General features: G+C 45.4%; 2 protein-coding genes across 2 annotated transcripts in view; both read right to left on the reverse strand.

Moving 5' to 3' along the window:
• Positions 1 to 152: 152 nt before the first annotated feature.
• slc35e1 (solute carrier family 35 member E1) lies at positions 153 to 15428 on the reverse strand. Its single transcript, XM_007901039.2, has 6 exons — positions 15092 to 15428; positions 6763 to 6833; positions 5114 to 5251; positions 3308 to 3433; positions 1938 to 2183; positions 153 to 1531 (listed from the first exon to the last, which is right to left on the reverse strand). Exons 1-6 carry the CDS (start codon positions 15420 to 15422, stop codon positions 1289 to 1291), a joined length of 1155 nt encoding a protein of 384 aa, XP_007899230.1. The 5' UTR covers positions 15423 to 15428; the 3' UTR covers positions 153 to 1288.
• A 5373-nt stretch (positions 15429 to 20801) lies between these two features.
• crsp7 (cofactor required for Sp1 transcriptional activation, subunit 7) overlaps positions 20802 to 24407 on the reverse strand; it is a 46686-nt gene continuing 43080 nt past the window's right edge. Inside the window, exon 3 of the mRNA XM_042342660.1 lies at positions 20802 to 23960. Within this exon, the coding sequence (XP_042198594.1) occupies positions 22125 to 23960 (1836 nt within the window). The 3' untranslated portion in view covers positions 20802 to 22124. The remainder of the gene's footprint in view (positions 23961 to 24407) is intronic.

A 24407-nucleotide genomic window follows, 5' to 3' on the forward strand; every position in this document is an offset into this window, starting at 1 on the left:
CATTGCAGATTTAACCTGTGTTCCTGGTTATCTATAGGCACAGAGGCAGAATGCTCCTAAGTCAGTAGCTCACCATGTGAAGTGTTTCATGTTATTCCCTCCACATCTCAGACCAGATAGCTCCACAGTAAGATCATCAGACAGACACTAACTGTGCCAAAGAGCCAGAAGCCTTTATGGGAACACAAGAATAGACTTTCTCCTGGCATCAAATGCAAGATTATATGACGATGTTGAGTGTTTGCATGCGAGACTAGAGGCCAACCCATTCACTGATGAGTGAGTGTGCAAGAGAATGTGTGTGTGTGTGTGTGTGTGAGTGAGAGAAAGAGTGATAAGAGGACAGAGGAAAGATAGATGTCTTATGTGACGTCCTACCAACCAAGGCTCTTGAATCCCACTGCTACGCAACTAACATTTTCTATTACAATCATCATTTCCAGTTCTATATATTACTAACGGGGCTCGTAACCGGTGGCTCGCTCAACCCTCCCAAGTTGCCGACTGGAGTCTGTATAAAGCAGGGTGTTCCTGTGGCTCCTAAACCAGGTTATTTACATCTGTATTTAATCGGAATCACATCGATTCTAAAGTGAACGGCAGCGAGGGGAGGTGGTTTTGTAAGACGTCAGCCGGGCTAACCTCGATAGTTCTCAATTCATTAAACCACTGATCAAATAATAGATCTACTTTTAAAAAAATATATAAACAAGTAAAACACTAAAAATTTAAGAAATTGCACCGCTGCGATGAAGATATGGCACATTCCCTTCCAAACACCGCTGTTTACTTTGCTCGTGTAGTGTATGGATCCTTTACATTGAGATAACCACCACAAGCTGGACACAAGGAAGGAGGTGGGGATGAAGGGTAATATTGGCTAAAAGCTTGTATGCCAATCCTGACCTCTTCATTGCCTCCACACTGTGTCCCCACCCGACAAAGCTATTGCCTCATTATCCCACTGCGTCCCCCACCTCACGAAACTCTCTAAATATCCTTAAGTGGGGAACTGGGATTTTTGGAAAAGATGCATTTTACACAGAAAAACACAAACGTGTACATACACACACGCACACACACACACAGAAAGAAGGGACGTACAAATGCATCTCCATTGAGTCCAAGTTGTAGCATTTCGGTGGGCAGCAGAAAATAAAAATAAAATAAATTGCCCAGCCTTGGACCAACATCTCTTACTAAAATCCGTCAGCCACCGACCGGGAAGCTCTCAACAGTGCTCAGTAATAAGTTACAGATATAGTCCAACACTTGGAGGGAGAGGGTGCTAGACGTCAAATCGGTTAGAGACGTATGTGGTTCCGCTGGTCGGCCGGCTGTATTGCAGCTGCTCTACCAAGAGCCCACTCCTGCCGTACTGGTACTCAACGTGCTGCCCGTACACACCCGTCCCGTTCAACTGCACCTTCTGATCCAACAACAGTTCCTTGTGCTGGTCAAGTGACACCAGGTCCTCTGACGAGACTGGGAGCAATTTCCTCTTGGCTTCTTGGTTAGCGTCATACTTGGCCTGAGGTGGAAAAAGGGAAACCAGCTAATTTACAACGCGGCACGTAAAGAATAATGCCGATAAAGGTTGATCGTAACGACCAGCATTTGAAGCGATGAACGTCCGAGTTTGGCAAAGGTTAGGGGCATGTTTAACGCTCCCCTTTTTAATGAATCTGTTTACTGTGGAGTTTCGCCCACAAAATATAAATTCAATTCACTTTACAGTATATTTTGCGAAGCATTTTGAGGCACTCAAAGAAGTGATAAGGCGCTGTATCAAATGCAAGGATTACTATTATTATTATTGTTACTATTAAATCCCGCTCTTCCCCCTGTGCGCAGTCATGTTTTATTGCTCAGGTGCAAAGGTTATTACGACTTCCATGGACAGAGCTCGGAGTTGTATAAAAATACAGGAGACTCACCTTGTTGTAAGCAAAGACCCCGACGATGGCAGCCAGCATCCCGATGACGTTGGTGGAGGTGACGGGGTTTCGCAGCATGATCAGCGATACGGTGATGACCATGATGCGCTTGGTGGCGTTGGCCACGGAGTAGCTGAGCGGGCTGATCAGGTTGAGGATGCTGAAGGCCACCATGTTCTGGGCAAAGTTGCAGAAGCCGCTGATGAGCAGCAGCACGATGGTCCAGTACCAGTGCGAGCCCACCGTCTGCAGAGACACCGAGCAAGTCGGACAGCAACAGTCATCTCCATTCTCAGTCAGTCGCTCCAAACACATTGTAATTTGAGAGGTTGGGTCCCTGACACTATCCTACCCTCTGAATGTTTTCCTGTTGCTTTGGCATTACAATGTGTATTCCAAGTTTGCTTCTTTTTTAAAAAAAGTATATTGGTTAGAGAACTCGCCTCGCAAGTGAGAGGACCTGGGTTCGATTCACGGGGAGGGTGAAACCTTAGACAACTTTCCTTAATCCACACATCTCGGTTTACCAAGTAGTAAGTGGGAACCTGGTTGTTAGTCGATTGGCGGATCGCTTTCCGGGGATAATAATCCCTTAGAAAAAATGTAACCAATAAAATGGTCATTCAATTTACGACTGTATGTGGGAGACTGCTGTGCACAACTGGCTGCCGCGTTTCACCCAGTTACACAAAATATAAATCCACTTTACAATATATTTTGTGAAGCGCTTTGAAACTTCTCAATTACCTGATAAGGCACTATATCAAATGCAAAGATTATTATTATTATTTCCTATTGTGCTGGTATAACAATGCATGGTTCCACGTTTGCTGTTTTTTAAAAAAATCTCATTTATCATCTTATATATTTCTTGAAAGTTCTCTAGGAAACTGTTCCTTCCTCCCCACTCCCTCAACCCATGGAAGCTCCCCCTGCAAATGGCACTGCCATATTGTTCTTTTGCTACGACTGTTATTCGAGAGTTAGCATAAAGAAATCGAGAGAAATCGTTAAGAGTGAGAAAGTATGAGTGGGGAGTGAGTGACAGAGAAGGGGGTGGGGGAAGAGAGGATGAGAGAGAAGGAAGGGAAGAAGGTGGAGGAAGAGAGAGAGAGGAATTGTGGAGGGGGTAGTGGGGTGGGGGAGAGAGGGGAAGAGAACCCCAGTACTACCCTTTGCACATTGTAAAGCTCCAGCACTGCATGAGTATTTGGAAAGGAATATAAGATGGTGTACACTCCCTTACCCTGAGTTTATTTTAATCAATAAAAAAGAGTTGAACGTTAACTTTCGCATTAAAATAGAAACCGGTTGGTAAATTGCCCAACTTGGCAATATCTATTCTTTTTCTTGTAAAAGAGGCCACTTACTATGGAGCTGTCCACAAAAAAGGCAGAGACATCGACGAGGACCCAGGTTGGGACCATGAAGATGACAGCATAACGACCAAGGATGTAGAGGAGTCGGAGATGGTGCATTCGGGTGTCTCTCAGCACCTGCGGGTCCAGCACAAAGTAAAGCATTAAATACTGGGCGACGCTGTCTGCTAGGATGAGTAGGTACAGATCAATGAACATACATTACGCAACAGTCATCGGTTAGAGCTTTACTGGGTTAGTATACACAGCCCCGATCACTGAAGGACAAACGTACAAAGTTTACCCTTTTTGACGCACTGTGAACTTCAAGCCAGCGGAGTCTAATAGTGCCTGTTCAAAACCATACAGAATTTGACCAAGTTTAGCTGAAAGATTGGCTGCTTCAGCCAAAAACACTCAAGTGATAGTGATAGGGACATGATTTACAAGGCGGTGATGTGCGTGGTATGGGTGGTGTGTGAGGTGTGCACACAAGGCCAGTCCAAACAGTGCAATCTGCAGCCAGTGAACCATGAAAACTGCCAAGTGGCAATGCTACAACCACCCACCCAGAGCTCCATACTGACTGCTTCCATTTACTCATATTTGATCACGAGCGAGTCACTGAACAAGGAACTAGCAAATCTCAAACGTTGAAATCAAAGGACTGTATGTAATTATTCACTGTGTAAGGGAGCTGGGTGTAAATATAGGCTTATTAGAGAACAGCAAATACCTGCAGGCTGTATTAAGTATCTATGTGCAACTGTACATGATGCAATAGGGAGCAGTATGTAATTGGGGGCTGTATTAGGGAGCGTTGTGCAGGGTACATATGTTCTCGTCAATAGTAGGTGAGGTATTTGTCCATTGGTATAATTGTGCTTGCTATAATTGTGAACACCGAGCAGCAATCTTTATTGGGCGTACAGGAATGCAAACAGTGTGCTAATAGCTGCGGTTGCTAATTATTAACATACTTTCTTGTTCACTTTTGACTGACATGGATATCTGCACTCAGCTGCTCTCATCCAGTGATGTGATGCTGAATGTAATGGGATTGATGGAGGCCCTCCAATAGACCATGCAGCAGCCACAGCGCAACAACAAGATTTCATTTAGAGAGCGCTTTTCACGTCGGGAGGACGTCCCAAGGCACTGGACAGTTGGGTCGGGACCCGAGCAAGGGGGAAATGGTCAGGGTGAGGGAAGGGAGGGAGCGAGGAGGGGGTAGAGAGTCAAGAGGGGAGCTGAAGGTACGGTTGAAGAGAAAGGTCTTGAGACCGGCCTTGAAGGAGGAAAGGGAGAAAGCGGCGAAGGCACTGGGGGATGGAGTTCCAGAGCCTCGAGGCTGAGAGCCCGGCCACCGATGATAGGGCGGTTGGGGCGAGGGATGTGGAGCAGACGGGAGCCAGAGGAACGGAGGGTACAGGCAGGTAAGTAGGGGGATAGTAGGTCGGAGAGGTAGGAGGGAGCGAGGCCATGGATGGCCTTGTAGGTGAGGATGAGGATCTTGAATTCGATCCTCTGGGGGATGGGGAGCCAGTGGAGGCGAGCGAGGGTGGGAGTGATGTGGTCGCAGACACATTCTTATAAAGCAAAGTTCGCCTCCATCTCTGGTACCAAAGTGACTTTGGCATAAGTTCCAGTGATGGTCTCTGCCTTTCTTCCTCCCCCTCCCCCGTGTCCACCATGCGAGCAGCAATTTTAAATACCCGGTTAAGCATCAATTACATTCTCAGAGATAAGACTGGGCTAATGTATATTCAAACGGTCGGGGCAGATTGCTGGGTTGTGAATTGCAAATCAGTGGGTTACCTTCTTGGAGAAGATGTTCTGCAGGGAGAAGCAAAGCGTGGCTGCCAGAGCGCTGACAAGACCCCACACGTCGAAGGAGAGTTCCGTTACGGTGGCCAGGAAGACTCCAGATATGATCGGAATCAGTGACATGTAGACCTGATAGGAAACCATTTCAAAAGTCAAGGCTCCATCAGAGATCGCGACCTAAACCTCCCCAGTTTTCCACAGAGTAATAACCTGCACTCAGATTTGAGTGGACAATTTCCCTTGGTTTCGATTGGGACATCGAGACGGTACAAAAATTGCAGTCAGCGCAGCACACCCCACCTATAGCACGTCCCTATAGGTGAGTACAATCAACAACAATTCTTACTTTATCTTAAATTGCCTTTTCAACACTGGGATCCACAGCACTGGTTATAGACACCATTTAATGTCGTCTCCAGTTACTTTGATGGGTCGTGCTCAAAGTAGTAGCGAGATTTCAAGAGGCACACATTTGGGTGTCAGCTTGGCTCAATCGGTAGCACTCTCACCTCTGGGTCAGAAGGTTGTGCGTTCAAACCCCCACACATGGACATGAGCTCACAGTCCAGGCTGACACTCCAGTGTAGTCCTGGGGGGGCGGGGCTGCATTATCGGAGGTGGCGTCTTTCAACCAGAGGTCCTGTCTGCTGTGCGCAAGTGTCTGTCTGCCGTGTTTGCCTACAATAAGAATAAGGACCCACAAACAACCGTGAGATGAATGACCCATGTAACTCGAGGAATATTGGCCAGGACTCCCAATTTATACACCCAGAATGGAAATCCTGGTGTATTTAGGTGCTGAGTAAACCCTGAGTCTGTGTGTCGGTGCTAAACAAAATTCCATAAGAATTCATCGTGTGTGACTGAGTACAGAGAATAGCCACTGAACACCAACCAGCTTGAAAGACTTGAGGCTATTTCAAGCTTGTACTCAAAAGAAATTTCAAAGAGCTTTACAGAACGAGATTGATGAGAAGTGAAGTGAATTTATACGTAAGCAAACACAGCTGCTAAATGTCTCCAGCAACGCCCTACAAACTGTTGGGGTGAGCATCCAACTGACTTGAATTTGGATAAGGAGGGAATGTAAACCGTTCAGAGAGTTTTTAAAAAATCTACCAGAATACATACAGTGCCTTTCAGTAAAATCAAAGCATTTTATGAAATAAAATTGATCAGAAATGAAGTGAATATAAAAGCGCTGGTAAACAGCCTATTAACAATGAGGTTAGCAGCCAAACTCCACATTTCTTTAAAACAGCAGCAGGAACCCCCTAAACATACACCTGAATCACAAGGCAGAGGGACCTAAATAATAATCCTTGCATTTGGTATAGCCATTATCACGTCTGAATGTGTGTTTGTAGGCAGTTGTGCATACAGCCATGGAGGGAGTGACCAATTTCATTTGAGGGATTGTCGGCCAGAACACCGGGTGAGAGAAACTCCCTTCTCTTTTCAAATAGTGCCGTGAACAGACAAACAGACGGGACTTCGGTTTAACATCTCATCTGAAAGACGTAAAAATTATGACTCAATCAAAAAAGGTGCTGATTACAGAGGATAGGTTATATTTTTCCATTTAACTTAAGTCCATGGTCAGCGAGTGAGACTATAGTCAGAGAATATTCCATACTCACCTTTGTGGTTTGCTTTTCTTTCATGATTATGCGTGACAATAGCACCACCCATATTGGCATTGTGGCCTTCACTGGGGAGGAAAGGAAACAATTTAAAATCAAGCAAATTACAACCCTGCTACTTATCCTAACCCCATTAACCCGGGAAGGCAGGTCAACGACAACAACTTGCATTTATATAGCGTCCCTCACACCGAGTAGGGTCCCAGAGAGGTCAGTATGGCAGTGCAATGGCTCATCAATGAACCTAAGCCTATTATCCACACTAATTGGGATTGATCCCTGTGCAGATCAGCAAACAGTGCAGATAACTGGGCACCACTCATAATCAAAATTCACCGTACTATCATTGTAGTTGTGCACAGTACTCACTCTTCTTCTCTGACTTTTTCCATCCTCTTTTACTGTACTTTTCTCCAAACGGATGCATGTCTGTCTATAACTTTCGATCTCTACTATATCTCTAACCCTAATTTGTCTTGCCTTTGCCTTTGCCACTGACAGAGGTCAATTAAAGAACCACTGAATCCCAAGGCAAAAGGAATGATCCATAAATAATACAAAAAAATAGGTTTCATAGTGCCCGCACATCAAAAAAAAAGGGGGGCAGGGAGGAAGACAATCTTTTATTTTGGATCCAATTCTATTTACAATAAACAGTTAATAAGGAAGATAAGGAATAGGGATAAGGTGGTGGAGGGGTGGGATTGAAGCAATATCCTTGTTCTGTGAGCTAGTGCAGGCTTGATGTGTCAAATGGCCTCCTTCTGCACTGTAGATTTCTGCTTCTAAAGAGGCAAAAGTCTGGCTAGAAAAGATTTTTCGCTCCTCTATTAATTTAGACATGCTTAGAGCAGTAGCCCGAGGTTATGAGCATAAACCTCAAGTGACCTCAAGTGAGTTAGAATTAAAGGAATTTTGAAAAACACAAAATTATATTCACTCGAGTTGCCACAAATACCTGCTTCAGTGATATTCATGAGACGTAGGTGAGTGGAGCTGCACACCTCTCAATCAATGAATGCTGGGCTGTGTCTGGGTTTACGGTTCGTTGTCTGGGAACAGGAAGAAGATTCAAAGAGAGAACAGTGGCAGCTCTGTGCAAACTAAAGGCAACAAGACTCCAGCTTCATCTATAGCTCAGCTGGAAGCCAGGGAATAAAAATAGGGCTCTTGTCAAGGACTCCAGTAGGTCCCGAGAGCAGCAGCCCATCGAGCTGGCTCGAGGATGTAAAATAAATCCAACTCTTGTTCTCTCGCTGTACGCATGGTGCTAGAGTTAAAATTGAGGTACGAAAGTTCACAAAGATCAGCGTTTCAAACACATCAATGCTGTGCCAGTGTTTAGTAGGTATATGCACCAGGGATTGAACCAATACAGTTAAGTCTGAGAGAAGGCAGTGAGCGGATTTACAGACTCGGTGCAAAATAGGTTGATAGAAGGTACAGCTCAGAAACAGGCCATTGGCCCATCGATCTGACTGGTGTTTATCTATAGCCCACATGAGTGCCTATCCTAGATCATATCCCTAGTTCCATATCCTGGCTTCCTCCCCCACACCCTTCAACTTTAATCCCTCTTAACCACACGTCCAGTCTTTTTCTAAGTGTTCACATGGCTGCTTCCCCCAACAACGGACTGCGGCAGAGAATTCCACACTCCCAGCACGCTTGTGTGAAAACGTTTTGCTGTAGAATACCGTAGACGGCACTTGTTTGGGTCAGCCAGGTACCAGACGCACGTGGAAACCCATCACAGTTCTTAAGAATTTCTAGTCAGAGTTCAAAATATGCACACCACATATACGTGGTAATTTCCCTGCACCTGGAATGAGAAACGTGCACTCTCTCCCTCTGGGGGGGATGCATCCCACTTACTGAATTGCGCTATTAGGTGCCTATTGGTGAGAGCCAAGACTTGGGGAGTAACACACCCCATCCCCTCCTCAAACATAACCCGAGGCCCTTCTCAAATATAACCAGGTTCTGCTTGTAAGTCAATTTGTTTTAGCAGATTTGTAATTCTCCGTGATTCTGTCACCAACGCAAATGCAAGGCTGACTCTTTTAACTCACTCGGTCTCTAAATTTCGAATTTTGCGATTATTGCTTTTTTTCTTAAACATACTTTCAATCCCCACAGTTACATAGAGAGAGTATGTGAGAAGTACAACTCAACAGAAATGGTTCTGAAATCAATCAGACTTTTTTCTTTTCTTGGCTTCGTTTCCACCCGGGAAGAATTCAAAAGGCCGCAAGGACAAAAGGCGATGGTCGCTGTGCAACACAGCTCATCTTTATCAAAGACCAGCTTCAGACTGAGCTATAGTCACAGGTCTTCAAGGGGATCACATGGACAAATCTGATTATTACTGTGCAACCCAACCACGATGGTTGTGATCATGGAGGGGTTACACCATCGCAGCACTGATCATAGCTCTAGACGTTTTTTTTTAAAAAAAATTAATTCTCTTTCACCCACAAAATACAGTCACTACACTTTACAGTATATTGTGTGAAGCACTTTGAGATGTCCCAAAAACGCAACAAGGCGCTATTTGCTGCCTCGGACCCAAGCACTGCATCTCTTGGAATATTTAACCAATGTTAATTATCCATGTCCCTATTTGAAAAGAGAACAGAGTTTCTCCGGGCGTACTGGCCAACAATCGCCCAGAAAAAAAATGGCCATTTGATGTCTGTTTATTGGGAGTTTGCTGTCTGCAAATGGAGACATTTCAAGAACCTGAACTGGTGCTGTAGCAAATGCAACAATTAATTATTATCAGGATATTAATAGTAATCCTTGCATTAGATATAGCGCCTTATCACGTCTTCGAGACGTCTCAAAGCGCTTCACAGAATATACCGTAAAGTGAATTGACTGTATTTTGTGGGCGAAGCATGGCAGCCAATTGCGCACAGCAGTGTCCCACAAACAGTGGCGTACTAAGTGACAACATCATCTTTATTTTTTAAAATTTATTTTGAACGAATTATTACCCCCCAGAAAATCAGGATACTTGTAGGGAAGTGCCCACCAAGTCAAACACAGGAAGGGATGGGGAAGAAGGGGAATATTGTATCTGGCTTCAGGAGCCAAGCAATAATGTCTAACGTCAATAAAAATGAAGAGTGATAAGGAGGGCTGGGCCTATCTCCTTTATTGTGGTGTGGTTTGAACGTGGGAGAGCACAGCTGGTGCCAGATGATTGCCAATTTACACTCATTTGCACTTCCACACCTCCCACCTTCAACGTGGCCCAACTTGAGCAGGTGCTCGAAACGCAGAGACAAGCTTGCAGGTCAGTCAACAACAACAAGATTCCATTTATAAAGCGCCTTTCACGTCAGGAGGACGTCCCAAGGCGCTGCACAGTTGGGTCATGACCCGAGCAGGGGGGAAATGGTCAGGGTGAGGGGAGGGAAGGGAGGGAGCGAGGAGGGGGGAAATGGTCAGGGTGAGGGGAGGGAAGAGAGGGAGCGAGGAGCGGGGAAATGGTCAGGGTGAGGGGAGGGAAGGGAGGGAGCGAGGAGGGGGAAGAGAGTCGAGAGGGGAGCTGAAGGCACAGTCAAAGAGAAAGTTTTGAGACCGGCCTTGAAGGAGGAAAGGGAGGAAGCGGCGAAGGCACTGGGGGATGGAGTTCCAGAGCCTCGGGGCTGAGAGGCTGAAGGCCCGACCACCGATGGTAGGGCGGTTGGGGCGGGGGACGTGGAGCAGACCGGAGCCAGAGGATCGGAGGGTACGGGCAGGTAGGTAGGGGGATAGTAGGTTGGAGAGGTAGGAGGGAGCGAGGCCGTGAATGGCCTTGTAGGTGAGGATGAGGATCTTGAAATCAATCCTCTGGGGGATGGGGAGCCAGTGGAGGCGAGCGAGGGTGGGAGTGATGTGGTCGCGAAGCCTGGTGCGGGACAGTACACGAGCTGCAGAGTTCTGAATGACCTGTCAGCTCCTAAGTCAGTCAGCTCCTAAGCGCCAGCTATCATATTAAACAGCTGGAGATAATTCAAACGTTCAACCCAAACCGTTTCATGTTCAAACCAATTCACTGTCAGCTAAAGCCGCGGGTTCCATTGGAAGCCAATCAAAAGTCAGCCTGGACTTGCGCCAGTTGGGGCGGTAATGATAGCATGAGCACACGTAGTTAGAAAGGAACACTGATTGAACTCTGAACACTGCGCTTCCTGGGTAGTTAAGTTGGTTTAACAGCCGACGCTGTAAAGTTCCAACGCAAACAGGTCGATAAAGAGGGGAGAGAATGAAATTCGTTCCTCTTGAACCTCCGAGCTGAAGGGTTCTTCTGGGCGGCAGTGAGAATGAAGGAAATTCTGGTAACTACACAGTCACGACACTATACAGTGTCCACAGTAAATTCCTGCAAGACATTTTGACATAAGGCACTGTATTAAGTTCAAAGATTATTATTGTTTCCCCTGCTCTGCTTTCAGTTTTAGGTTCTCAAGTTAGCATCTGGACCAGTTGGTTCTTCTACAAATAGGACCAGTGCTTAAAATACACTTCATAAAATTACACAGAAATTCCAGCTGCAGTCCGGCAATATCAAGCAAAGAAACACAGCAAACGTCAAGAACAAAACACACTACTGTCCGTCGGTCTATCCAACGTAAAAATAAAAGTCACATTACTCTCTCAAACCTTCAACTGATTTCTACTTATTGAAACGGCTATCCTATTCTCTCAAATTTAATGCATCTATCACTGCGCTACTCTGGGCAGTCCCTTTTCAAAAATTAACTGCTCTGTATGTGAAGTGGTTAAACTTACAACTGTACCAAATATCATATTTTACTGATGAAAAGGAGTTGATTGAATATAATAATAATAATCCTTACATTTGATAAAGCGCTTTTCACGTCGGGAGGACGTCCCAAAGCGCTTCACAGAACACACTGTAAAGTGAATTGACTGTATATTTGTGTCTCCTCACTTTGTGAATGCGAGTTACTGTATGGTCCGTACTGGAGCTCAGAGAGGAGTGTGGGCAGCAATGAGCCCTCAGCAGGCAGGAGTATGAGGATCTCTGATAGCTCGCACTCCCTCCATCACCAGAGATGGAAAGAGAGTCAGTCATCATAAACCATTGATTTATTAGTGTGGGTTTACTGTTAGAGGACACAACGAAATACTTCTAAAGCAAACCCATCCTGATAAGCAAGCAAATCCTCTCTGAAGACATTCTTCAGATACGTCAAGAGTTTTCAGTTGTCACTTAACAAGAAATCAATGGGACTCCCTTTGTCGAAGTGTTAGCACTTGCCCTATAAGCAAAAGGATTTGTAAAGGCCACAGGAAGACCAAACAAAAGCAAAGACATTGTTAAGTGAACAATGCAAAAGGAGTGCCAATGATGACGTTCGCTCCACTGAAACCACATGTCAGATTAAATTCTTGTGCTCGGTAGATTTTGTTTCTCGTTGGAATGGGATGGCAGGGCACAATTTTTCAACTCTTTCCGTATCACGTATTGCCCACGAAACATACAGTCAATTCACTTTACAGTATATTCTGTGAAGCACTTTGAGACATCTCGAAGATATGATACGGTGCTGTATCAAATGCAAGGATTATTATTATTATCTCAGTGTCAGCATTAAGCACTCTTTGGTCAGGAAAGACACAGACAGTAAATTTCATATACTTGGCCTATTTTACCCATTAAGGGCTGTTGCTTGTGGATTTAAGAATAAATCTGTACTTTGTTGATCCCTAGATTACTGTGACATAGTTTAGTTTCCCAGTCAATTCTCCTCAAAGCCAGTCCAACACAAGGGGACCCTGGTCACATCCTTCCCTGAAAGAGGATTTTTATTTGACGTGGCGCTCGTGCAATTTCTGAGCCACCACTAACTTTATTTCACCTCAGGTTCAATTTCGCGGGACCCCACGAGCAAACGTACATGAAGCACGACACAGTCACTGCTGAGAGCGAGAGGCAAAGCCAGGACTGGAGACCGCCTCAACAGATATTTGGTTGTCGCAGAGCTATCAAGATAATCTCATTTTGCTTCTGGGAGTTGTAGCTTAGTGGTTGAGCAGTGATGTCGGCAGAGTAGCCACGCAGCTATACGTAACGCATTACAGGCCGCCAGATTATCTGGATCTGGAAAAGTTTAACAGGATTACCCTTAATCGTCACAAATAAACATTTCCACTTTCCACAGTTTCTCCTCAAAGTTCAGCACATTAAACCCACATTATTAATTGGTTGCCCTTCATTTATACCCTCTCCAATGTCACTATCTCTACTGTGGTGAACCACATACAAGACACTTGATGAGTCTGCACCAGTATTTTGCATTATATCCTGTGGCTTGTACTTCCTCTTGCACCGTACTGTGACATTTTGTTTGCTTTCCTCGTTGTTGGTTTATATACAATGAGTAACTAAACAGTAGCCCAGATCCTTCTCCTGGCTCATGTCCTGTAACCATCCCATTCGTCAACGGATATTCCCATGGTTCACACCATGTTAAATCAACGGTGTCATGTGCAAGTCCAAATCTCCTTTGTATTCTGTTGATTTACACCCCACATCACACTTCGAACAGTGAGCAAGCTCGGATAACTTGGTTTCTGTCTCACTTCCAACTCATTCATGTCTTTGCAACTGGAGAATCCTGCAAATCACCTCCTTCCAATCCTCCATGAAAACATCCTTTGTTTTACTCAGTTCTGGATTTACTTTACAAGAAAACATCCTTTGTTTTACTCAGTTCTGGGTTCATTTCACAAGTTCCCCATTTGTCCTTTTTCAACCCTGTAGAACAGCCTCTCATACAACAGTCTGCGAATGGCCCTTCTAAAATCCAAAATGCCACGTCTAGGAGATTGCAACACATTCCAAAATTGATTCAGCAATTAGATTACACCTTCAGGTATCCAGAACCAAACCTCCAGTTACAATGGCAAGAGACCCCAAGGCTGAAATACTACATTCTCAAAGCAGGCGAGGCCACAAAAGTCATTCATAGATCCCAGGCTACTAAAATATTTGTATTGTGTGTTCACAGCATTAACAACCTCGAGGACACATCTATGGACACATTTTAATTGCGAGACTATTAACATCCCAGTTGCGCGGACCAAGACCAATCGTCACATAGAGAATGACGCAGCCAGAGCAGCGCACGGAGTGACACCCCCACATTCCAGTGACAGCCACAACCCAGTGACACCGACACCCACAACCCAGTGTCTTGCACACAACACACACAGCGCCTTGGGACATTCTCCCCACATGAAAGGTGCTATATAAACATTTTCCTCACAAAATATAAAATACACAGTCAATTCACTTTACAGTAGATTCCGTGGAAAGCGCTTTGAGACGTCTCCACAACGGGATAAAGCACTATATCAAATGCAAGGGTTATTAATAATACAGGGTGACCAAAAAGTTGTGATACCATTATAATGTCTAATTGTTCTTAAAAAAATGTTTTTTTTAACGATAGACATCCACGACTTTTTGATATAGATGCAATTTGTTGTTAATCTTGTAGCGACACACAGGATTAGTTATTACTATATCAATGCAATTATTATTATTATCGTTATTATAATTTGTTCGTGTTGTAGTGAACACACACAGAAAAAAAATATTATTAGAATATCAATGCAATTTGTTGTTCTTGTAGTGCTATATAAGAGACGCTATATAAACATACAGTCAATTCTGTGAAGCGCTTTGAGGCGTCTCGAACACACAATAAGGCGCTATATCAAACGCAAGGATTATTATTATTATAATATAAATGCAAGTTGTTGTTCTTGTCGTAGCGAAGACAGAAAGATTATCACTGTTATATCAATGCAATGTGTGGCTATTCTTGTAGCGACACAGAAAGATTATCATTATTTATGTTAATATTATATCAATGCGATGTATTGTTGCTGTTATTGTTGTAGTCTCTCTCTCTCTCTCTCACACACACACAGTGAGATAGAGCGACACGTAGACACACAGTGAACGACACAGAGAAGGGGCACAAACAGTCAGGCCTTCCCCCCCCCCCCCCCCTCTGTCTCTCCCCACCCCCCTCTCTCTCTACCCCCCTCTGTCTCTCCCTCCCACCTCCCCTCTCTCTACCCCCCCCCCCCCTCTCTCTACCCCCCCCCCCTCTCTCTCTACCCCCCCTCTCTCTCTACCCCCCTCTCTCTCTCTACCTCTCCCCCTCCCTCTCCCCCCCCTCTCTCTCTCTACCCCCCCTCTCTCTACCTCCCCCCCTCCCTCTCTACCCCCCCCCTTCTCTCTCTCTCCCCCTGTTTCTCTCCCCTCCCTCCCTCCCTCTCCCCCTCCCGGACCTACCTGTGTGGGCATAGGACACGGGCACTTTCCAGATGCTGACGTGGGCCGACACGGAGGCGAAGTACTTGCCGAAGGCGAGCGGGAGGATGACGCGGAGAAAGTACTGAGGCGGCAGCTCTCCGGCCGAGGGGATGTTCCAGGCGCGGGTCAGCGGCGGCATGAAGGTGCAGATGGACAGGATGTGGAAGAGCGACACGGTGACGGGGTAGGGGAAGCTGTTGAGGATGACCTTGTTGACCACGTTGCCGCCGGAGCTGACCGTGTACCAGCACAGGCAGAGGATGCCCACCCGCGCCCCGTCCCGCACCAGCGACGGCCGCCGCTCCGCCATCTTGTGTCTGGCGGCGCCACCGCGCAGGCGCAGGCGCCGGCGCCTCGTCACCGCCCAGCCAGCTCGTCAATATTCACGGCGTCACGCCTCATTAATATTCACGTCGTCACGCCTCGTTATTCACGACGTCACGCCTCGTCAATATTCACGACGTCACGCCTCGTTAATATTCACGACGTCACGCTTCATTAATACGTCATCCCGCCCGGTCAGTACTCACGTCGTCGCGCCTCCTTAGTACTCACGTCGTCGCGCCTCGTTAGTACTCACGTCGTCGCGCCTCGTTAGTACTCACGTCGTCGCGCCTCGTTAGTACTCACGTCGTCGCGCCTCGTTAGTACTCACGTCGTCGCGCCTCCTTAGCACTCACGTCGTCCCGCCTCGTTAGTACTCACGTCGTCCCGCCTCGTTAGTACTCACGTCGTCACAGCCAGCCCAATACAATAACAATCCTTGCATTTGATACAGCGACTCATCACGTCTTCGAGGCGTCTCAAAGCGCTTCACAGGGTACGCGGTCGTGTGAATTGACTGTATATATTCTGTGGGTCAAACGCGGCAGCCAATTGCGCACGGCAGCGACCCCACAAACAGCCGTGAATTGAAGTGACCCAAATTATTATTATTATTTTTTTGAAGGAATTGACAGCCGGGGTTCCTACTAACTGCGAAGTAAACACAGGCGTGTGCAGTAAGGAAACTTGCCTAACGTTTCGCCCCGTCCGGGAATAAAACCCAGGACCCTTCGCTTGCGAGGCGATTGCCCTAACCACTAAGCTACAGGGTTCCTCAGCCAATGTTCATATCACCACAACCATTCCATTCACATAAACACTACTCAGAATCTGTGACCATAAGACAGCTCATTAATATTTATATACATTCAAATAATCCCCCACAAAATACGGTCAATTCACTTTACGATATACCTGTGAAAGCGCTTTGAGACATCTCAACGAAGTGATATCAAATGCAAGGATTATGTATACATATATATCACTCATTATTAATGAGCTATAGTCATATGAATAAACTTTCTTATGGCTCATGTCAGCTTGTCATCTTCGGATGAGACATTAAACCAAGGTCCTGTCTGCCTGTTCAGGTGGACGTTCAAGATCCTTTGGCAGGGTTCGTAAACCAAAAGGAGTTTCTCCCAGTGTCCTGGCCAACAATTCCCAAATAAAATTGGTCAGGCTGACACCAATATTCATATAACCAACGTATTAACATTCAGATGAGCGATAGCCTAATTCATAAGCAAAACCACCTCGTTAATATTTTATATTCGTTTCAATCTATTATTTATACACCCAGTGCCTGCTCACTTAAGATGCGGACACTGCCTACAAAATACTTAGTTGTTATACTTTATGGTAAAATTCTGCACCTTGGGACATCTTCCCGATGTGAAAGGCGTTATACAAATGTAATTTGTTGTTGTTGAGACATCCTGTCAATGTGAACAACAACAAATTTACATTTATGGAGCGCCTTTCACGTCGGGAGGACGTCCCAAGGCACTGGACAGTCAGGGATCAGGACCCGAGCATGGAGAAGGGGTGGGGTAGGGGTGAGGGAAGGCACAGAGGTGGGAGGGCGACCGAAGGCATGATCGAAGAGGAGGCTCTTGAGACTGGCCTTGAAGGAGGCAAGGGAGGAAGCGAGGCGAAGGGTCTGTGGGGGCAGAAAGGCTGAAAGACCGGCCACCGATGGTAGGGTGGGTCGGGCGGGAGACACGGAGCAGGTCAGAGCCCACTGAACGGAGGGAGCGGGCAGGTTGGTAGGGAATCAGCAGGTCAGAGAGGTAGGAGGGGGAAGGCCATGGAGGGCCTTGAAAGTGACAAGAATCTTGAATTTCTTGAATCTCTCTTTTCATACTAACATTTACTAACATTTATGTAGTTTTTGGCTTCTTCATTTCGCTCATTAAGAACCTTGTGGACAGAGCACTCTCCATACTCATCATTAACAATAAAGATGCAGTTATCACTCCTACCCAACTGAACTCATTAACCAGACCTTGCCAACACCAAACTCATTAAAAAGAATTACTGTTCTAGTGAACATTTTCATTCATGCCTCATGTCTCTGAATGCATTTAAGAAACCTGTCAAAGGGATGAAGTCACAAGGTCTTGCAAATATAATTTGGGATCTTTAAATCATATTAAGCAGTGGCAGAAATTATCTTCTGTTTAAAGAATAGCCTAATCTCATTAAAATTTGCTCTTGGGTCATGATCTTCCAGAGTTTGCTTCATTCTCTTTGAAAAGAGAAGGGAGTTTCTCCCAGTATCCCAGCCAACAACTCATCCAGGTAAAATTGGTCACTCACTCCGTGACGCTTGTGGGACATTGCCTTGTGCAAATATGCTGCCGTGTTCTCCCACAACATACAATCACTCCACTTTGCAGTATATCCTGTGAAGCACTTTGAGACGTCTCAACATAATAAGGCGCTATATCAAATGCAAGGATTATTATATTTAGGTAGCATTACTCTGTCACAATAAGTGGAATTTAAGCATTTTCCAAAATAATCATATTCAATCAAAATTAAAAATAATTAAGGAGAAAGATTGATGTTGCAATGGACAGATAATAGGGAAGAACAAGACAAAAATCAAATGGGCCATAGGAGCTTTTTCTACTTGAACGGCTCGAGATAGAGTCCTGTAGCATATTGATTAGCACGCTTGCCTCGCAAGACAGGCAACCAGGTTTGATTCAGGGCAAAACGTTAAGTAAGTTTCTTATTCCACACTCCTGTGTTTACCTAGCATTAAGTAGGAACCTGGTTGTAAGTTGATTGGCGGATCGCTTTCCGGGGTTAAGAATCTCAAAAAAAAATCACTCAATCCACAACTGTCGTGGGCCACTGCCGTGTGCAATTGACTGCCACGATTCGCCCACAAAATATAAATCCACTTTACAATATATTCTGTGAAGCGCTTTGAGATGTCTCACCTACATGATAAGGCACTGTATCAAATGCAAGGATTATTATTATTATTATTATCATAGAATAATTAAGAAGGTGATCAGACATCCGTCTCCACAGAATGTTTGAAAAATATACTGATGACTCTCCTGGACAGTTCTTGTGCACCATCTAGTGCAGGAGCATGGAACACCATTGTCACTGGCTGAGACGTTACTCTGTGCCCTTCAGGCTGGGAGAAGGAATCATAACATAAAATGAAAAATAATGCTGAATGTACCCCAATGTTTCTAATTTAAATGTGCAGCGCAGACTAAAATACAGTAGATCAATTCTCACTATCCCAATCTTACCCGTCAGTAATTCATTTGATTTGGAAGTACAATATTTGCACCATACAAGTAGGAATTCAATTGGTTGTGGGTTGATGACATACACAATCTCTTGTTGGAAACAACCTACTGACTAACCACAAGGCATAATTTTACACTGGGAAGGACCTTTGCCAACTGAGCTACGATGTCGCTTCCAGTCTTAAATCTGGATTGTGCCGATTATCGCACTGGTTTCATTATATCTGGGTGGTGTAACTCAGTTACAATAAATGGAATTTAAAACATTTTCTGCTCAAGTTTTTCAGACCAGTCAGTCATCTCTCTTCTCATAAGAACGTAAGAATTAGGAGCAGGACTAGGCCATTCGGCCCCTCGAGCCTGCCCCGCCATTCGATAAGATCATGGCTGATCTTCTGACCTAACTCTAATTACCTGCCCTACCCCCGTATCCCCTAATCCCTCTATATTTTAAAAACCTATCAGTCTCAGCCTTTATCCCCAACCATTACAATTTCTACAAAGTGTTCAACACTTTACCCTGCATGAAAGGTGCTGGATAAAAATGCAAGACGTTGGTATCTTTACTGGAAGAGCCCTCCAGAATTAGCTTCACTTTCTCCAAATATTATAACATTTCACCCACAAAATACTCTTTACAGTATATTTTGGGAAGCACTTTGAGATGTCTTGGAGACTTGATAAGGCACTATATCAAATGCAAGAATTGTTATTATTATTTTTCTTGCATTTCTGGGTTTTTGTCATTCCACAAAATGTAATATCTCTGTTACTCTTGTCCCGCTCGAAAGCTGCAATAAATATGGAAGAACGCACCAAATAAAAAGGACAGAAACACACAAGGGGATTCATCTTTGTAAGTGATTTGCTGGTATCAAGTGGCTTCACTAATTTAGAATGGTGGAGTGCGAGGAGGCTGAATAGTCACAGTTGAACATACAGTAACTGAAACAAACCTGGTCTAATAATAATACTTGCATTTGACATTGCTCTTTTCATGTCTTCCAGACATCTCAAAGCGCTTCACAGAATAGACTGTAAAGTGAATTGACTGTATATTTGTGGGCGAAATCCAGCAGCCAATTGCGTACAGCAGCGTCCCACAAACAGTCATGGATTGAGTGACCAATTTATTTTTTTCTTGAGGGATTATTATAAGTCGTGTGGAGTAAGGAAACTTGTCCAAGGTTTTACCCTGACGGGAATCAAACCCAGGTCTCTCACTTGTGAGGCGAGCACTCTAACCACTGAGCTACAGGATTCATAATAGCCATCTTAAATGAGAGATTGCACAAGAAAGAAACTTGGAAGTAAAAAAAAGAAACCAAGTGGAAACAGAATAGTGAGAATCTTATACTAAAAGGTTATAGAAATTAGCATTAATTGTAGGAGCAACTTATATTTTACCAAGGTGGTCTATGAGAATTCACTAATTTAACAGGTTCACAAATGAGGGAAGCGGAATTATTTTGGCAAAAAAAACAATAGCCAGGATTGACTTCTAAAGCTGGTCAGTCATGGAATCTGTGGAGTGAAAATGCATCAGATCATAACACTTAGCTCCAGCATTTAAGAAATCATTAAATTTAAAAAGCATAGGGTGATGTACAAATACTTGAAAACATTTATCCTTTTTCGTCGTATTTTACCACCACCTTAAGGCAGTGACTCACAGACTGGAGACCCGTTCCACGAATCATTCAGCCATCTGGTATCTTGCCTAAGTGCCACTCGCGTGTGATCCTTAACAGTAACTGCTGATGGGTTATTCAATCATTGCATCATCTCAACAGTCGATTCTATCCTCACCCAATGTCTACACCTGTGCAATACCTAGTAGATATCTTATCAAAAGGCGGTTTCCTCTCTCTCAATCTCTCATTTTCTTTCCTACAGGCATTAAGGCCAAATTAGAAATGTGGTTACACTAGCTGGTTAGGGAGGCAGAATGAACTGCATTCAGCAATGTTCAACCTGTGCACTCAGAGCAATGATGAAAAGTGACAAAACTGAACTCCAGATTTCACACAAGCAAGTATCGTTGCTAAATGTTTTTTTTTCCAACAAAGATAAAGAGAATCCCATTTTTTTGTGCAAATTTTTTTTATTGTTTCCACATTTATATCACAACGTGTCCACTTAAAAGGACCAAATAGCAAAGTCATTCCTTCTGCATTGTGAAAAACACAGAAGACTAATTCTGTACATTCACTAAGGCTTCTTGTTTTTGCAGTTGTGTTATGATGGATATCCATAAGGCAAACAATATCTAAAGGAATGGTAACAAGTATATCTCCAGCATACAAACAGATTCCTTTTTTTTTTAAATCTTTTTTTTAAATGTTTTAATCAACTTCTCACAGTACAAAGTTGCAAACTAGTAGCACCCTCTGTTTTTTGTTTAATTTTCCATTTTGGGATGTGGAAAGCTGAGAACGCTTTGCGGGAGATCAAAGTAGAAGAGGAGAGTGAAGAAGCGAGGGGGGAAAAAAATTAAAACAGATGCTTGGATTTCGGGTTGCCGATGAGGAAAAGAATAAAAACACGTTACCCAATTTCTCAGACTCTCTAAAAATAGATTTTTTTTTAAACTTAGATCGTGAAGACCCAAGGCTTGCTCCCCTCCTCCCCCCCATTAAACAAGACAATAACTCCTGCCATGTGGACAGGACCTATGGAATGTTTGGTATGATGTTGTACGATGCAAACCTCACGGCCCAACATGATGTTTCGTATTTTAAAAAACTGCCCCCCCCAAAAAAAACAAGAAAAAGAGAGGATGCGTGATGTAAAATAAAATATAGAAATCTACAGTTTTTGCACATTTGTCTCAGACATCTCTCACTGCCAAATGAATATTTTTTTATTTAAAAAAAGAGAAATCAAATCAAATAAATAGATGCATACTTCTTAAGGTAACATTATTCATTTTTGTTTAGATGCCACATAAAGCTCCTGTACCTGCCCAAAGACCGCCTCCAGCCTAATGTAAAGTGCTGGAACTTGTCATTTGCCTCTATTCTCTCCTACAGACAAACCGCTTCACACCTTGGCCAGTCGACCCACTGGTTAAGACTTGCCCTAATCCGAAAGGGGTGTGTGTGTGAGAAAGAAGTTGTTTTTACAGAACCAACCACCCCTCCATTTTCCTTTACTGCCTTCGCCCGCGTTCCTTTTCCCTCCTTCGCAATTTTGGTTAAAACACTGATAGCAGCAAACTGCAGAAGAGAGGGGTGGATGGGGGGGGTGTGGGGGCTTACACAGATGGGCTGAGAAACAGAACCCTTCAAAACCTTTACCTGTGTCCCAGAGGCTTTTGCTCGTTTCCAATAAGTGGGAGCCACGTGTCGGCTGCCAGCTCTGACCTGTAAGTAACCTCAAAAGCACGCCAAAATGGATGCCGGCACTCAGTCTAGACATACGTACGGCAGTATGTGCAGTTTGCCCTGATCACCATGTGGATCCAACGATATACACTGCGTCCAATCATACCATTTGCCCTGGCTGTCAGCGCAACCGTTAACACCCGCCCAGTGCTGTTGATGTATTCGGTGAATGTCTGAATTCTTGACCTCTCGACTGACCCCAGGTAGTTCTGAAGGGGTGTCAGTAGGTACTAATACATGGACCTCGCGGGGCTCTGTGTTAGTGCTATACCTGTGGCTCTCGTGCTGAAGAAACTCCACGATGTGTCCTCCTGGAGGCTGTACTCCCGAGGACGACAGGAGGCAGCTCTGCCGCGTTAAGTAGGACTGGATGATTTCATTTTTGGACAGCTCCTTCCAGTTTGTTTGATCAAAAGTACTTTGTAAGTTTACCCTCTGTTCCTGCACTGTTACTTCAGGGGTCCGGTGAGGCTCAGGGGGTGGAGCGGGGCTTTCAGCCTGAGATGAATCCTTGTGGGTTAATGGTTTGATTTGCCCGGTTACAGGGTCAAAAGTAATCCTGCGCTCTTTCAATCGCACGGGCTTTACGCTTTCGTCCAAAACTTGTCCGTCTAAATTCACCTGATAATCTCGCGATCTGTACTTTTTCTTGGAGGAGGACTTTCTGCTGTCGGAGCCGTACGAGGCACTCTCAGCGGGCGACGACAGCTCGCCTTTCGCTGCCTCCGTCTCGTGGGTGAGGGGCAGGGAATCCCCCCCACGGTGCGACCCGCCCAACTCGGGGCTGTGGGGGAGATACGTCGACGCCTCCGGCTGTAGTGTTGATGCTGGATGGTGCTGCTGCGGTTGGCTTTCACTCGGGGTCTCGGAAGAGTGTCCCAGCCGGTGTGAGGGGCTCTCCGTTGCTGGCGGTGTCCCTGGCCGGTGATGTCTCTTTACTGGAGGCGGAGGAGGCGTTGTCGCGGGCTGCAACACAGGCAGGGGTGACGGCACCTGTACAGTGTCCCTAGAGAGATTTGAGACAGTCCTGTCTGAATCCGGAGCTGCCTGTGCGGACGTCCCTGTAAAACTCTGAGAAGGGCTTGATACAGAGGTCTTGGGTGCATATGTTGTCGAGGGTTTCCCCAATCGCTCCTGTTTAAGAGTCCTGGGACTGAACGACTGACAGCGGGGGATACTGGGGCGGTAACGGCCACCGGATTCATCCGTTTTCCCATGCTGCTGTGGGACCGTGGTCTTTAACAATGAGGAAGTGCTTGGGCTTCTGACGAGCCCTGGAGAACTGGTGTGAGGTTTCACAGCGTTGACTGGGATTTTATTCTGCTTGTCGTTTTCATATGGTGCCTGGGTCTCCGGCCTGCCCTTGGCCGGGACTGCGTGGGTGTTGACGGAGGCCACTTCCGCAGGACATGAGAAGCTTTCCGGACTGCCGCGAATCCCGTTGGAGGGCGGGGGCGTGGAGTTGGGTAACTGCTCATTGTTGGCCTTTGGGATCTTGGCTGCCGGTCCCTTCACCCCATCCCGATGCTCGCCTTTCCGTTTCCGGTTGCTCGGCTTGTCGCCGAGTGGGGAGTAGGAATTGTGCAGCACGTCGTTCTTGTTCTTGAGGTCGGGGACGGGCTTGGTGCCCCCCACCGCAGGGCCGCCGGACAGCGACGACAAGTCGTGCTTGTAGGCGTGAGCCCCGCCGTTGGCCGAGCCCGGAGAGTTGGGCAACCCCCTGGACACGGAATCGATCTGGCCAACGGGCTCAAGCAGCTTCTGCCAGCTCCGCAGCAGTTTCTTGGCGCGCTTGGCAAGCTCCTCGTTCTTGGTTTTCTTCCGTACATCGTTGATGAGCTTCCCCAGCCGCGTTTCCTAGAGAAGCAGAGAACCCAACATCAACCCGGATGAATTACAACTTCCATTTTGGCTTTGATAAGACTGCGAACATTTAACAATAATAATTCTTGCGTTTGATACAGCGCCTTATGGCATCCTCAAGACGTCTCAAAATGCTTCACAGAATATACTGTGATGTGAAGTGACTGTATATTTTCTGGGCGAAACGCAGCAGCCAATTACGCACCAATCTCACCACTCTGAACACATTTACCTCTGACTCATATTTCTACCTCCTTTCCTCCGATATGGTTCCATATTACCATTCCAAATGATCATTCTTCATGTGTAAGCTATTGATAGTGAATCTTGGCAGTTTGTTTAGCTTGTGGGGGGGGTGTGGGGGGGAGGAGAAGAAGAGGAGAAAGAGTCTCTGAATTCACTTAATGTCCACATTTGCACCTTTGAGCAAAGGACTCTAAA

Source organism: Callorhinchus milii, unplaced genomic scaffold, assembly GCF_018977255.1.
Source record: "Callorhinchus milii isolate IMCB2004 unplaced genomic scaffold, IMCB_Cmil_1.0 Scaffold21, whole genome shotgun sequence".
Classification (NCBI taxonomy): Eukaryota; Metazoa; Chordata; class Chondrichthyes; order Chimaeriformes; family Callorhinchidae; genus Callorhinchus; species Callorhinchus milii.